General features: G+C 41.2%; 2 protein-coding genes across 5 annotated transcripts in view; one reads left to right on the plus strand and one right to left on the minus strand.

The window, feature by feature from the left end:
• ZNF585B (zinc finger protein 585B) overlaps window positions 1–15,295 on the plus strand; it is a 74,983-nt gene that overhangs the window by 14,299 nt on the left and 45,389 nt on the right. The gene's annotated exons all lie outside the window — the stretch shown is intronic.
• ZNF383 (zinc finger protein 383) overlaps window positions 1–15,295 on the minus strand; it is a 30,264-nt gene that overhangs the window by 8,520 nt on the left and 6,449 nt on the right. For 3 of the 4 annotated variants that reach the window (XM_032173148.2, XM_032173146.2, XM_032173147.2), the window contains 3 exons: window positions 8,774–8,827; window positions 3,649–3,775; window positions 3,251–3,346 (listed from right to left, as the gene is read on the minus strand). In XM_032173148.2, coding sequence (XP_032029039.1) covers window positions 3,251–3,346; window positions 3,649–3,775; window positions 8,774–8,782 — 232 coding nt within the window. In that variant the 5' untranslated portion in view covers window positions 8,783–8,827. Of the gene's footprint in view, window positions 1–3,250; window positions 3,347–3,648; window positions 3,776–8,773; window positions 8,828–12,688; window positions 14,038–15,295 lie in introns of those variants that run through there. The other variant, XM_058426768.1, reaches the window with a different exon arrangement.

Raw genomic sequence — 15,295 nt, forward strand, 5'->3', positions numbered from 1 at the left:
TACAATAACAGTAAAATAATATGAACGTATCTGTGATTTCCATTAATGTCAAAGTCACAGGAACTACTACTACTACTACTGCCACTATGGTTTGTCCCATACATCATGATAGGAAGAAATGTTATATCTCAATTAGAGGTTATTAAATATAAAGATGTATTTTTGGGCTGGGCACAGTGGCTCATGCCTGTAATCCCAGCACTTGGGAGACTGAGGCAGGTGGATCACGAGGTCACAAGTTCATACCAGCCTGGCAAAGATGGTGAAACCCCATCTCTACTAAAAATACAAAAATTAGCCGGGTGCGGTGGCAGGCACCTGTAATCCCAGCTACTCAGAAGGCTGAGGCAGTAGAATCGCTTGAACCTGTGGGGTGGAGGCTACAGGGAGCTGAGATCACACCACTGCACTCAAGCCTGGGTGACAGAGTGAGACTCTGTCTCAAAAAAAAAAAAAGATGTATTTTTTCTTCTCATCCAAGTTCATGGACTCCCTGAATTCTACCTAAAGGAATCCAAAGTTAGGAACCCCTAGAGCAAGAATGATCCTTTACAAACATGATCATGTCACTCTGCTAAATCATTCAATGGATTTAAGCCTCATTCGGAGTAAAATTCAAGGTCCACAAGACCCAAAATCATCTACAGGTACATCCAACTCCCAACCTGACCTGCACTCAGCATGCAAACACTCATAAGCCTGCTACTTTCCTGATCTCCTCTTCTACAATTCCCGCTTTGCTTATTCAATTTCAGCCACAATGGTGGCTGCCAAAAAGCTCTGAACTCGAGTACTTGGTTCTTCCTGTTCCCTTTGCCTGAATCTCTCCTAGCATATATTTATATTACCTGTTCCCTCACTTTCTTCAAGTCTTCACTAAAAGAACACCTCATCAGAGAGGCCCTCTCTAGCCTCTCTTCATAGCACTTATCTATCACCCACCACCTGACATTTCATATACACATGGACATATAATAATATAGAAATATAATGTATTAATATATAATATATAGTTTATACTATACCAATATATTAGTTACATGTAAATAAATATGTGATATATAATTCTAAAAATATATTTATATGTTATATATTAATGTCATGCTAATATTGTTTCATAGATATATACTTGACATTCATGTTTATCTTCTGCTATGGTTTGAATGTCTCTCATTCAAAATTCAGCTGTTGTCAATGTGGTAAGTACTAAGAGGTGGGGGCCAGACACAGTGGCTCAAGCCTTTAATCCTAGTACTTTGGTAGGCCAAGGTGGGTGGATCGCTTGAACCCAGGAGTTACAGACCAGCCTGGGCAACATGGCGAAACCCTGTCTCTACAAAAAATACAAAAATTAGCTGGGCATGGTGACGTGTGCCTGTGGTCCCAGCTACTTGGGAGGCTGAGGTGGAAGGATCACCTGAGCCCAGAAGGTTGAGGCTGTGGTGAGCCATGATTGTGCCGCTGCACTCCAGCCTGGGTGACAGAGTGAGACCCTGTCTCAAAAAATAAAAATTTCCAAAAACAAAGGCGGGGACTTTAAGGGATGATCGGGCTTTAAGGACCCAACCCTCAAGAATGGGTTTGGGTGCTCTTATGAAGGGGCTTGATGACAAGGAGTTGGCTTTCTTGCCCTACTGCCTTCTGCCACACAAAGATGCAAGAAGGCCCTCATCAGATGCCAGTGCCTTGATCTTAGAATTCTTAGCCTCTAGATCTATGAGAAAATAAACGTCTGTTCTTTATAAATTACTCAATGTGAGGTATTCTGTTGTAACAGCACAAAATGGACTAAGACATTTTCTCTCTTACCCTCTAGAATGTAGGCTTCAGAAGTGCAGAACTTTAGAACGCCTTCATGAATACTATAGTCCCAGCCTTTGGACCAATGCTTGGTACACAGTAGTGCTCAATAAGTACTCTTCTGGTTCTCCTACTTCATCCCAAATCTCTCCTGCTCTGCCACCTCTTCCTTTTTAATATAGGCACAGATCCTTTTCTTGGCCCCAACAATATCTCTATACAAGGTGATTGCAGTCACTTCCAAGGCTCCACCTACTACTTCAATAGGGATTAATTCCACTTCTACATAGTTGGCCTTTGACTTTCTGCTAAACTCCTTATCTCATTTCCCTTTTATACTATTCTACTTTGTGGAAGTCATATATGTATATATTTTAGACCTTGAGTTCGTAAAGGTAACACAATTAGTAAACTGTAGCACCTGGAAGATTCCCTTACACAAACCAGGAAATTAAAAAAGATCGATAAAGGAAACATTGAAGACAGTCTGATAAAACAGGTCACTGACAGGCAGCTATAATGAAGACCAGTACTTGGGCAAGGGGTGTGTGTGTGTGTCTGTGTGTGTGTATTCACATGTGTGTATACAGACGCAATTATATTATTTTGGGGAGTGGTAGTAGAAAACACCTGTACAAGACTAAAAAATGCAGAAGAGGGGCCGGGCATGGTGGCTCATGCCTGTAATCCCAGCACTTTGGGAGGCTGAGGCAGGGGGATCACGAGGTCAGGAGTTCAAGAACAGCCTGGCCAATATGGTGAAACCCCACCTCTACTAAAAATACAAAAGTTAGCCAGGCATGGTGGCACGCGCCTGTAGTCTCAGCTACTTAGGAGGCTGAGGCAGAAGAATCACCTGAACCCAGGAGGCAGAGGTTGCAGTGAGCCGAGATCGCGCCACTGCACTCCAGCCTGAACGACAGAGCGAGACTCTGTCTCAAAAAAAAAAAAAACATGCAGAAGAAGAAGAAAAAGAATTAGCCAGGCATGGTGGCACATGCCTATGGTCCCAGCTACTTGGAAGGCTGAGGCAGGGAGACTGCCTAAGTGCAGAAGTTTGAGCCTACAATAAGTTATGATCATGTCACTCCACTTTAGCCTGGGTGACAGAGCCAGACCCTTAAAAAAAAAAAAAAAGAAAGAGTAAATAAAGCTAGCAAGCAGCTGAATCTAAAATACGGGTAAAATAGGGTTTTTTTTAGAGAAGTAAAAGGTACCTTCTGCTTGAAATTAAGAGGAGAGTTAGAGAGGAGTAGTAGAAAGAGTGGTAGGTGAGGAAAAGGGCGAAACAGGTTATTTAATAACTATGCTAAAAGGACTTCATTTTCTCCACTGACCTAGTTTCTTGATGGGAGCTTCAGGGATAACATCTCAAAGGTGCTGTTTCCTCCCTGACCAGCTGAGTTCTGACCTGTCATGCCTTTCTCCTGTCTAGTCATTTCCCACTTACCTGAACACAGGCCTCTTGTAAGCTCTCTGCCAACCATCCAGGGCTCTTTCCCTTGTTCCAGTAAGGAGATCACTTGAGGCTTAGGAGTGTAAAGTCCTGCTCACAAGAAAAGATATGGAACATGGTTATGCTGGGGGTAAATGAGATCCAGTCCCTTGATGATCAAGGAAGAGATGCCACTACAGGAACAGCCAAAGAAAGATGAAGATGAAGCTTCAACCACAGCCCACCGGAGTTGCCAGTTTCCCACTCTTCCTTTTCATTTCAGCTCAAACCATTTGTTTGGTAATAAAGAATAGAAATTCAGCTAGTAACCTGAAAAGCAGCTGAGAAATTCACTGTGGAAGAAGCGGACATTCCAGAGAAGAACTGGGAATCACTGGTACGGATGCCCTTACCCATTGAAACCAGATTGCTGTAGTTCTCCAACATCACATCTCTGTATAAGTCCCTCTGAACAGGGTCCAGGCAGTCCCACTCCTCCTGAGAGAAGTCTATGGACACATCACTGAACATCACTGATCCCTGAAAAATTAAACATACGTATTACTTGTGTAATTAAAAAAATATATCAGAGACTACTGTGCTTGTATTGTGGGGTAATACAAAATGAGTAATTACATTGGTGTCACCGAGAACCTGTATCTTTAGATCTCAGAAATAGATACAAGACTAGGAAGTTTACATTAAACAAACTCCTGACTCTGTCCATTGAAAAGGTCTAAAAATGATGACTAATCCTAGGCCGGGTGCAGTGGCTCACGCCTCTAATCCCAGCACTTTGGGAGGCCGAGGTGGGCGGACCACCTGAGGTCAGGAGTTGGAGACTAGCCTGACCACCATGGAGAAACACTGTCTCTACAAAAAATACAAAATTAGCCGGGCATGGTGGTGCATGCCTGTAATCCCAGCTACTCAGGAGGCTGAGGCAGGAGAATCACTTGAACCTGGGACACAGAGATTGCAGGGAGCCGACATCACGCCGTTGGACTCCAGCCTGGGCAACAAGAGCGAAACTCCATCTCAAAAAACAAAACAAAACAAAAAGAAATGATGACTAATCCAGTAGCAACGAGCATCCCTAGTGTCTAGATTGTGGTTTCTTTTCTTTTCTTTTTTTTTTTTGAGATGGAATTTCACTTTTGTCACCCAGGCTAGAGTGCAGTGGCACAATCTCGGCTCGCTGCAACCTCCGCCTCTTGGGTTCAAACAATCCTCCTGCCTCAGCCTCCTAAGTAGTGGGGATTACAGGCACACGCCACCATACCTGGCTAATTTTTGTATTTTAAGTAGAGACAGGGTTTTACCATCTTGGCCAGGCTGGTCTCGAACTCCTGACCTCAGGTGATCTGCCCGCCTCAGCCTCCCAAAGTGCTGGGATTATGGCGTGAACCACTGCACCCAGCCTAGATTGTGGTTTCTAACTATCATTTTCAAATAATAGAAACCAAGCTTCTTTGGGAAAAGAACTGATTTCACGAAATCCACAAGAGCAACTTTTACGAAATGCACAGGATGAATCTGAACATCTTGTTATACCAAAAAGCAAGAAAGCAACCAAAAAACTGTTAGGATTATGCTGATAAGACTAGGGGCCAAGTTGAAGACACTCCCACTGGCCAATACTGTTACAACTTGCACATCAAATTATATAATTTTTTTTTGTAATAGGATTTATAAATTTAGGGTTTGAAAATCTTACAAAAGTTGTCTTAAGCCATCAAATAATTCTATCTTGACAGTGACATTGCAAAACTAAAAAAATGAAGATACCAGAAATATGTAAAAGTACAGGGAGATAAGGCACATTTTGGGGGAAAGCTAGAGAAAATGTGGTATTTGGATATTTAGATGTTTTATTTGTATTTTTGTTTCATTAGGAACTAATGCTTGAGGCATTTATTTAATAAAATAGATGTAGGTCGGGTGTGGTTGCTCATGCCTCTAATCCCAGCACTTTGGGAGGCCGAGGTGGGTGGATCACCTGAGGTCGGGAGTTCAAGGCTAAGCCTGACCAACATGGAGAAACCCCGTCTTTACTAAAAATACAAAATTAGCAGGGCGTGGTGGTGCATGCCTGTAATCCCAGCTACTTGGGAGGCTGAGGCAGGAGAATCGCTTGAACCTGGGAGGCGGAAGTTGCGGTGAGCAGAGATTGCACCACTGCACTCCAGCCTGGGCAACAAAAGTGAAACTCCATCTCAAAAAGATAAATAAATAAAATTTAAAAAATAAAATAGATGTGTATTTTATTTAATAAAAAGAAAGCTTCTTCCCCTCCTCAATGTAGAAATTGGAACAAAGATATGCCAAAGCCCTATTAGGACATTTCTCATGGGATTAAAAACAAATCCCAGGCTGGGCGTGGTGGCTCATGCCTGTAATCCCAGCACTTTGGGAGGCCGAGGCGGGTGGATCACGGGGTCAAGAGTTCAAGACCAGTTTGACCAACATGGCGAAACCCCATCTCTACTAAAAATACAAAAATTAGCCAGGCATGGTGGCAGGCGCCCGTAGTCCCAGCTACTCAGGAGTCTGAGACAGAAGAATCGCTTGAACCTGGGAGGCGGAGGTTGCAGTGAGCCGAGATCGCACCACTGCACTCCAGCTTGGGCAATAAAGCGAGACTCCGTCTCAAAAAAAAATAAAAACAGCTGGGCGCGGTGGCTCACGCCTGTAATTACAGCACTCTGGGAGGCCGAGGCAGGCAGATCATGAGGTCAGGAGATCTAGACCATCCTAACTAACATGGTGAAACCCCATCTCTACTAAAAATTCTACTAAAAATACAAAAAAATTAGCCAGGCATGGTGGCGGGCACCAGTAATACTCCGTCTCAATAAATAAATAAATAAATACAAAAACAAACCAAGAAAAAAAAAATCCCAAACTGCAGAATGCTGTAAGGTGGGGGGTCTTGCACTGTATGCAAGTGTGACTAGATAATAATCTCCCAAGGAAACTTTCCATTGCTTTTGATGAATTTCTCTATTTTCTGCAGAGAAATCAAGAGGATAAAAAAAAAGTAAGAGAATATAATACAATAGCATTATAGGACAGAATAATACGTGTTCACTTGGATTGGTTGCACATCAAATTATATGGACAACTGCAATGGACTAATCATATTAAAAATGTTTAATCCATGAGTTCACAATAATATTTTAAAACATTATTGATCACTTTTAGATGAGTCTAAGAAGCCAATTCATTATTTGGAAAACTGGTAATTAAATGGAAAGAATCAAACATTCTTCTTTCCTATATGAACTGTCCTTCAGGGTAACTAAACAATTGATGAGGGAAAGTTATATTTTATAGATAGAAATATTCCACTTAATCTATGAAGGAAGAATGACAGAATTAAAATATCTCTTGTAACCCCTAATGATTGAACCTAAAAATTATCAATAACTGGTAATATTACAAAAAGAAAGAGAACCAGACACAATGTGCATCCTAATAAAATTATGCATCATGACCTTATGGTTTTCTTTCTTCCTTTTTTTTTTTTTTTTTGAGTATCCAAGGTATATTTTATTGGTATAAAACCAAAATAAGATGAGGTAATTCTTTGGTCTACTAGTTAGCTGTATAGACCTATGTGAAAAAAACATTTTTGGCCAGGCGCAGTGGCTCACGCCTGTAATCCCAGCACTTTGGGAAGCCAAGGCGGGTGGATCACGAGGTCAGGAGTTCAAGACCAGTCTGGCCAACGTGATGAAACCCTGTCTCTATTAAAACTACCAAAAAATTAGCCAGGCGTGGTGGTGGTTACCTGTAATCCCAGCTACTCAGGAGGCTGAGGCAGAGAATTGCTTGAACCTGGGAGGCAGAGGTTGCAGTGAGTCGAGATCGTGCCACTGCACTCTAGCCTGGGCAACAGAGTGAGACTCCGTCTCCAAAAAAAAAAAAAAAAAAACATTTTGAGGAAAAAAGGAAAATGTTTTACTTATAAAAAAATACTAATTAGTTTTGTCAATAATTTATCTGACCAAAACAAAAATAGTTAATGTTTATCAAATGAGTAAAAAGTCAGTAATAATAGTGTTACAACTTCTGAAAAAATTCATAAAATTGAAAAGCAGAGAAAGATTTCTCAGGCCATCAATTTTTCTCCTTTATTAAGGGAGAAAAAAGGTTTTCATGATTCTGCTAAAGACAACACCTAATAATGCAAGGGGTAGCCAGGGAATGTCTTAAATCACTATCTTATTAATGAATCATCCCCTTTTGCTCGTCCTGTGCAGGAAGACTATTTAAGGTCACATTACACAGCAGCTACATGATCTGTATAACACAACCATAATCAGTTTGCTTGTGCCTGATGCAAAAGTTCTCAACTCTTGGTCTGGGTTATGTCCAAAGTTGTCCTTCATCTAATATATTCTAAACTACCCCCATGTAATCTTAGAGCATCAATCAAAGCTACAAAAAAAGATATATGTAAAGTTATTTTATTTATTTTTATTTTTTTGAGATTTCACCCAGCTGGAGTACAGTGGCGTGATCTTGGCTCACTGCAATCTCTGCCTCCCAGGTTCAAGGATTCTCCTGCCTCAGCCTCCCGAGTAGCTGGGACTAAAGGAATGCGCCACCACGCCTGCCTAATTTTTTGTATTTTTAGTAGACAAGGGGTTTCACCATGTTGGCCAGCCTAGTCTCTAACTCCTGACCTCAGGTGATCCGCCCGCCTCCGCTTCCCAAAGTGCTGAGATTACAGGCGTGAACCACCGCACCTGGCCTTTTACAAATTCTTTAATAATTATTTTTCTGGTGGTAGAATTTTCTACAATATAGATATTACTGGATAAGACTTAAAAGGTTCTTCTGAGCTCTGACGGTGTGACCTAAATGACTTATGCATTGGCTGAACCATTGTAAACATCCATTATCACTATCCTTCATTCTGAGATACAGAAAACTCAGTGATTCACAGAAATTCCTTGCAATCCAAACTTCCTATCCAACCTCAAATTGGACTTCTCTCCAGGATGTTCTTACAGAGTTGCAGAGATCTGTATCAGCCACCAACCTCATGATCCCCAAAGGTGCCTAAACCAGATCTTGCAACAATCCAACATTTGGAACTACCAGCACCACATTTCATCCTATCTTACTGGAGAATGCTACTCTGTAGAGATAATCTTGGCTTTTCTATAGTTCCAGCTAAGTAACTCACACCTTCAACTCATCAAATAATGGTCCAGACAGGGTAAGTTCATTTTACAAATCTATTCTTGCTTCCTTGAGATAATTCCTCCCCTATCATAGTCCTTGGGAAAGAGTTCAAAAAAAGAGATGCTCAGGTATTTACAGAATGAAATTATTAATGCTGGTTGATTTATAAAAATAAAAGGGATACTTAGAGATGGTATAGGATTATCTTGCTAAGAAAAAATGGGGACAAGGATTCTGAAGGGGAACTCTGTTAGCCAGAAATGTCAGGATAAGGAAAGCAAATGCTGTCTTTTTTTTTTTTTAAACTAAATGTCAGGAAGGCAAGAAAAAGCATCAACTCACCTCAGCCATGGCTTCCAGTATTGCAGATGGTTAGTCTTCCTTGAGGCCGTTCTCCTGAAAAAGGATAGTGTTCTGAGATTGCATGACTGGGGAAGTAAAACCCTCTAGAAATCACACTAGAAGCCAGATAAAACTACCTCCATACTTCTTGGTCTTAAGATATAACTCTAGTTAGTGGGAATATGGAACAAATCCTACTCCTTCCTCAATCCTACAAACCTCAGGCTTTAGCTGCAGCAAGACAAGGACCCAGATTCATTCTCACTCATGCAAACAACCTAAGTTCCTGCCTTAGCCAAGGGATTCGGGCCACACCTTGTCCCACCTCAGTGATGTTGCTCTGAACCACGACTGAGCTACTATGGCCTGCCCTGAGCTACGGACCTACTATAACCCAAGACTGAGCTACCATGACCTCCTTTGCAGCCCTCAGGTCCCCAAACCAGACTCACACAAGTGGTGCCCTTTGGCCAGGAACACAGTGCACTCAGATCAGAAAGACCAAAGACTTCCCTAATCAAGTCTTTTTGTTTCTCAACCCTCAAAAAGTCAACTTCCCTCACCACATGCACACGCACAACACCCGCACCCACCCCTAAACACACAGGGATGCAGGGGGCACTAATTCTTCTAGCTGTTTTATTAAAAAAATATATATATATAGAGACACATATATACACACATGTGTATATATACACACATATATACACACATGTGTATATATACATATATACACACATGTGTATATATACATATATACACACATGTGTATATATACACACATATATACACACATGTGTATATATACACACATATATACACACATGTGTATATATACACACATGTGTATATATACACACATATATACACACACATATATACACATATATACCCATATATACACCTATATATACACATATATATACACACATATATATACACACATATAAATATATATATGCTTGTAATCCCAGCTACTTGGGAGGCTGAGGCACAAGAATCCCTTGAACCTGGGAGGCAGAGGTTGCAGTGAGCCGAGATTGTGCCATCGCACTCCAACCTGGGTGACAGGGTGAGACTCTGACTCAAAAAAAAAAAAAAAAAAAAAAAAAAAAATGGCTGGGTGCAGTGGCTCACAGCCTGTAATCTCAGCACTTTGGGAGGCTGAGGCAAGTAGACCACCTGCCTGAGGTCGGGAGTTCGAGACCAGCCTGACCAACATCAGCCTGACCAACATGGAGAAACTGTCTCTACTAAAAAAAAAAATACAAAATTAGCCAGGCGTGGTGACATATGCCTGTAATCCCAGCTACTCAGGAGGCTGAGGCAAAAGAATCGCTTGAACCCAGGAGGTGGAGGTTGCAATGAGCCGAGATCACGCCATTGCACTCCAGCCTGGGCAACAAGAGTGAAACTCTGTCTCAAAAAAAAAAAAAGAAAAAAGAAATTCAACCTTTTGCCGTTGCCAAAAGGTGACGCTGTTTTTAAAAATATCTGTGCTGAAAGGACTCCTTTTAAGAGTCTCCTAAAAGGGGATCCCATTAGCCAACTAATGAAAACTTACACAACAATAAACAGAATACTTCTGCCACTCCTCCACACTATGATAGAGTCTTTAACAGCTATCAGTCAGTTGAAATAGCTGTGAAATGCTCTAAGTCCATAATAATATGTAAGAAAAAAATTGTTATAAAGTGCACCAAAAAGGTGGGTGAATAAAATAGTTTTTTACATACAATAATTAGAGAAGGGTTATATATGTGTTTTTTTCTTATCTTGTTTTTTATAGTTCTAGTATTAGCGGCTTGTTTCCATCTACACAAGACAAAAAGAATAAACTCGGGAACTTTGAAAAAGCCAGTTAGTCCCAGAAAAAGGAAAAACTGTACCAAAGCCAGAAGGACCCATCACAACAGTGGCCTCACACAATATCCCAAGATGAAAAGGGGATTCACTGCAGTTAGTAGACACACACAAAACCAAGTAGAAATGGGATACAATAAAATAACAAATTAGCCAAATGTTCCAAATGAGAGCTTATTGCATACTGTAGGCGGCAAGCCACCCAGGTGTTAAGGCAAGAGACCAAGGGCACAAGCTGTTTTAGTATAATAAAGAAAATATATAGAATAAAAATAGTTATACTAAAAATAAATTATAATTATATATAAATATTAATCATTAGTTTGTAGCATTACTCTTTATTCCAATAATAATCTTTGTTCTACAATTATAACCTAAAAAAACCCAGGCCATACAGGGATATAAACTAAAGGAACACAGTACAGAGATAAAAACTAAAGGGACACGATAAAAAGTGACCAAAAAAACAAAAATGTGAGCCCTCTGTTATGCCTAGACAGGGCCACTAGAGGGCTCCTTGGTCTAGCGGTAACGCCAGTGCCTGGGAAGGCACCTGTTACTTAGCAGACCTTGGTCTAGCGGTAGCGGCAGTGCCTGGGAAGGCACCCGTTACTTAACAGACCGGGAAAAGGAGTCTCCCTTTCCCTGGGGAAGTTAAAAAACACTCTGCTCCACCACCTCTTGTAAAAGGCCTGACGTCAGTCAGGCCCGCCCACAGCCATCCAGAGGCCTGCCTTCCTGTGATGCTGTGCTTCAGCGGTCATGCTTCTGGTCCGCTTTCATGTTCCGCCCTGTACACCTGGCTCTGCCTTCTAAATAACAGTAACAAAATTAGTAAAAGTACTAAAGTCTTCAAAATACATTTAAAAAATTATGACGTAAACTGTCCCCTCTCTCTCTCTGCCTCGGCTACCAAATAGGGAAGGGCCACCTGTCTCATGGACACGTGACTCACGCGACCTTACCTATCATTGGAGATGACTCTCACTCCACACCCTGCCCCTTTGTCTTATACACAATAAATAACAGCGCGACCAGGCATTCGGGGCCACTACCGGTCTCCGCGTCTTGGTGGTAGTGGTCCCCCGGGCCCAGCTGTCTTTTCTTCTATCTCTGTCTTGGGTCTTTATTTCTACAATCTCTCATCTCCATACACCAAGAGCAAAATCCACTGGCCCTGTAGGGCTGGACCCTACACATACTCAATCTATTATCACCTAGGAAGTAAACATTCTATTAACAATATTAAACCCCTAATAAATACATAGTGATATTAACAAGGGAGATTGAAGATTTTTAAAAAATGCCTGGCCAGATGGCTGGGCGTGGTGGCTCATGCCTGTAATCCCAGCACTTTGGGAGGCCGAGGTGGGTTGATCACCTGAGGTCAGGAGTTCAAGACCAGCCCGACCAACATGTAGAAAACCCGTCTCTACTAAAAATACAAAATTAGCCGGGCATGGTGGCACATGCCTGTAATCCCAGCTACTAGGGAGGCTGAGGCAGGAGAATCGCTTGAACCTGGGAGGCGGAGGTTGCAATGAACCAAGATTGTGCCACTGCACTCCGGCCTGGGCAACAAGAGCGAAACTCCATCTCAAAAAAAAAAAAAAAAAAATGCCTGGCTGGGTACAGTGGCTCATGCCTGTAATCCCAGCACTTTGGGAGGCCGAGGTGGGCAGATCACGAGGTCAACAGATCAAGACCATCCTGGCCAACATGGTGAAATTCTGTCTTTACTAAAAATACAAAAATTAGCTGGGCGTGGTGATGCACGCCTGTAGTCCCAGCTACTTGGGAGGCTGAGGCAGGAGAATCAGGAGGTGGAGGCTGCAGTGAGCTGAGATGGCGCCACTGCACTCCAGCCTGGCAACAGAGCAAGAATACATCCCAAAAAAAGAATAAATAAATAAATTTTAAAAATACCACTAGCCCAGGTCAATATATCTTATAGTGAAACTGCAGACCATGCAAAAATTTAAAGCACACATCTTGTCCAATAAATAAACTGACTTATAGAAATTAAAATCTATATTAAAAATAGAAACTTACATGTCTGATGAAGTATAAAAAGAGACTCAGTCTCATGATCAACAGCTTAGCAAACTTAAATGCACATTACTAAGTGAAAGAAGCCAATTCAAAAAGACTACATACTGTATGATTACAACATTCTGGAAAAGGTAAAACTATGGAGACAATAAAAAGATTAGGAATTGACAGGGAGGGAGGATCAGTCAGGGTACAGAGGCCTTTTAGAGCAATGGAATTAATGTGGATGACATCATAATGGAGATAAATGTCATTATACATTTGTCCAAACCCATGGATGTGTAACACCAGGAGTGAACCCTAATGTAAACTATAGACTCTGAGTGATAATGATGTGTCCATGTGGGTTCATTAGTTGTAATAAATGTACCACTCTGGTGGGGGATATTGATGATGGGGGAGACCAGATGTGTGGGGGAAAGAGGCATACGGGAAATCTCTGTACCTTCTGCTCAATTTTACTGTGAATCTAAAAGTACCCTAAAAAATAAAGCATATTAAAACAAATAAACAACAACAAAAAAGTAAGTCCTGTCACATGCTACATGTTTGAACCCTGAGGACATTATGCTAAGTCAGGGATTTAAGCAATATATTTATAAATAACTGGTGGCTCAAAGAATAAATTACAATGGAAGTTAAAAATATTTTATGAGGTCAAGAGATCGAGACCATTCTGGCCAACATGGTGAAACCCCATCTCTACTAAAATCCAAAAAAAAAAAAAAAAAAATTGGGCGTGGTGATGCGTGCCTGTAGTCCCAGCTACTTGGGAGGCTGAAGCAGGGGAATCGCTTGAACCCAGGAGGCAGAGGTTGCAGTGAGCTGAGATCGCACCATTGCACTCCAGCCTGGTGACAGAGCGAGACTCCTTTTCAAAAATAAAATAAAATAAAATAAAATAACTGAATAATAAAAAATAACATGTCAAGCTAATTTATCAAAGCATTTAACTAATTCATTATTATATTGTAACCCATTACTACTTGGGATTGTGTGTGTCTACTGACTAACTGCAGTGAATCCCCTTTCTATCTTGGGGTATTGTGACTGGAAAGAAGCCAGTCACAAAAAGACAAATACTATTATACATGATTCCACTTACAAAAGTATCTAAGGTAGACAAACTCATAAAAACAGAAAGTAGAACAGTGGCTGCCAGGAGCTGGGGAAAGAGGGAAATGGGACATTGTAGCTTAATAGTTATAATTCAGTTTGCAAGATGAAAAAGTTCTGAAGATCTGTTGTACAACAATATGAATATACTTAACATTGGAATGCACATTTAAAGATGATTAGCTTGATGTGGTGGTTCACACCTGTAATCCCAGCACTTTGGGAGGCCAAGGTGGGTGGATCACCTGAGGTCGGGAGTTCGGGACGAGCCTGACCAACATGGAGAAACCCTGTCTCTACTAAAAATACAAAATTACCTGGGCTTAGTGGCGCATGCCTGTAATCCCAGCTACTCGGGAGGCTGAGGCAGGAGATCACTTGAACCTGGGAGGCAGAGGCTGCAGTGAGCCAAGATCGCACCACTCCACTTCAGCCTGGGCAACAAGAGCAAAACTCACCTCAAAAAAAAAATTCATTAAGATGGCCAGGCGTAGTGGCTCATGTCTGTAATCCCACCACTTTGGGAGGCCAAGGCAGGTGATCACAAGGTCAAGAGTTCAAGACCAGCCTGACCAACATGGTGAAACCCCGTCTCTAGTAAAAATACAAAAATTAGCCAGGCGTGGTGGCATGCGCCTGTAATCCCAGCTACTCAGGAGGCTGAGGCAAGAGAATCGCTTGAACCCGGGAGGCAGAGGCTGCAGTGAGCTGAGATCATGCCACTGCACTCTGGCTTGGGTGACAGAGTGAGACTCTGCCTCAAAAAAAAAAAAAAAAGGTTAAGATGGTAAATTTTATATTGTGTTTTATACCACAATTAAAATGAAAACAAAATCATTGAAAAAAAAAAAGCTAGTCAGGCATGGTGGCACGTTGTCTGTAGTCCCAGCTACCTGGGGAGGCTGTGGTGGGAGAATCACTTGAGCCTGGGAGGTCAAGTTTGCAGTGAGCTGTGACTGTGCCAACGCACTCCAGCCAGGGTGAAAGAGTGAGAGGCTCCTCTCTAAAAAAAAAGAAAAAAACAAAAAACCAGAAAAATTTACAAGTTCAATGAAGTATAAAAAGGGACCCAGTATAATGATCAGTGGTTCAGATTCCAATGAGCTTATTTTGTGGAACCAAGTCCCAGGTACCAAACACTAATTAATTAATTGAGCCCTCAGCCTTTAAGTTAAGTCTGTGGTTGGTTTAATTTTCCTCTTATCAGATATTGGCAATTTTTGTGTTACTTCATATTTTAAGTTTTGTTAGAGATTTATTAATTTTATTAATTCCCAAAAATAAGCTTTTGCCTTTGTTAGTTTTCTTCATTGTACATTCATTTTGTATTTCAATATATGTTCGTTATGTACATCAAAACACGTATACCTTAAATATATGCAATACAAAATAAACTAAAAATTTTATATTTGGGCTTTTATTCTTATTATTTCCTAGATTTTAATTTTGGGGGTTTAACTTTCTATACTTTTCCTTAGCTTCTTGAGATGA

Source organism: Hylobates moloch, unplaced genomic scaffold, assembly GCF_009828535.3.
Source record: "Hylobates moloch isolate HMO894 unplaced genomic scaffold, HMol_V3 SCAFFOLD_13, whole genome shotgun sequence".
Taxonomy (NCBI): domain Eukaryota; kingdom Metazoa; phylum Chordata; class Mammalia; order Primates; family Hylobatidae; genus Hylobates; species Hylobates moloch.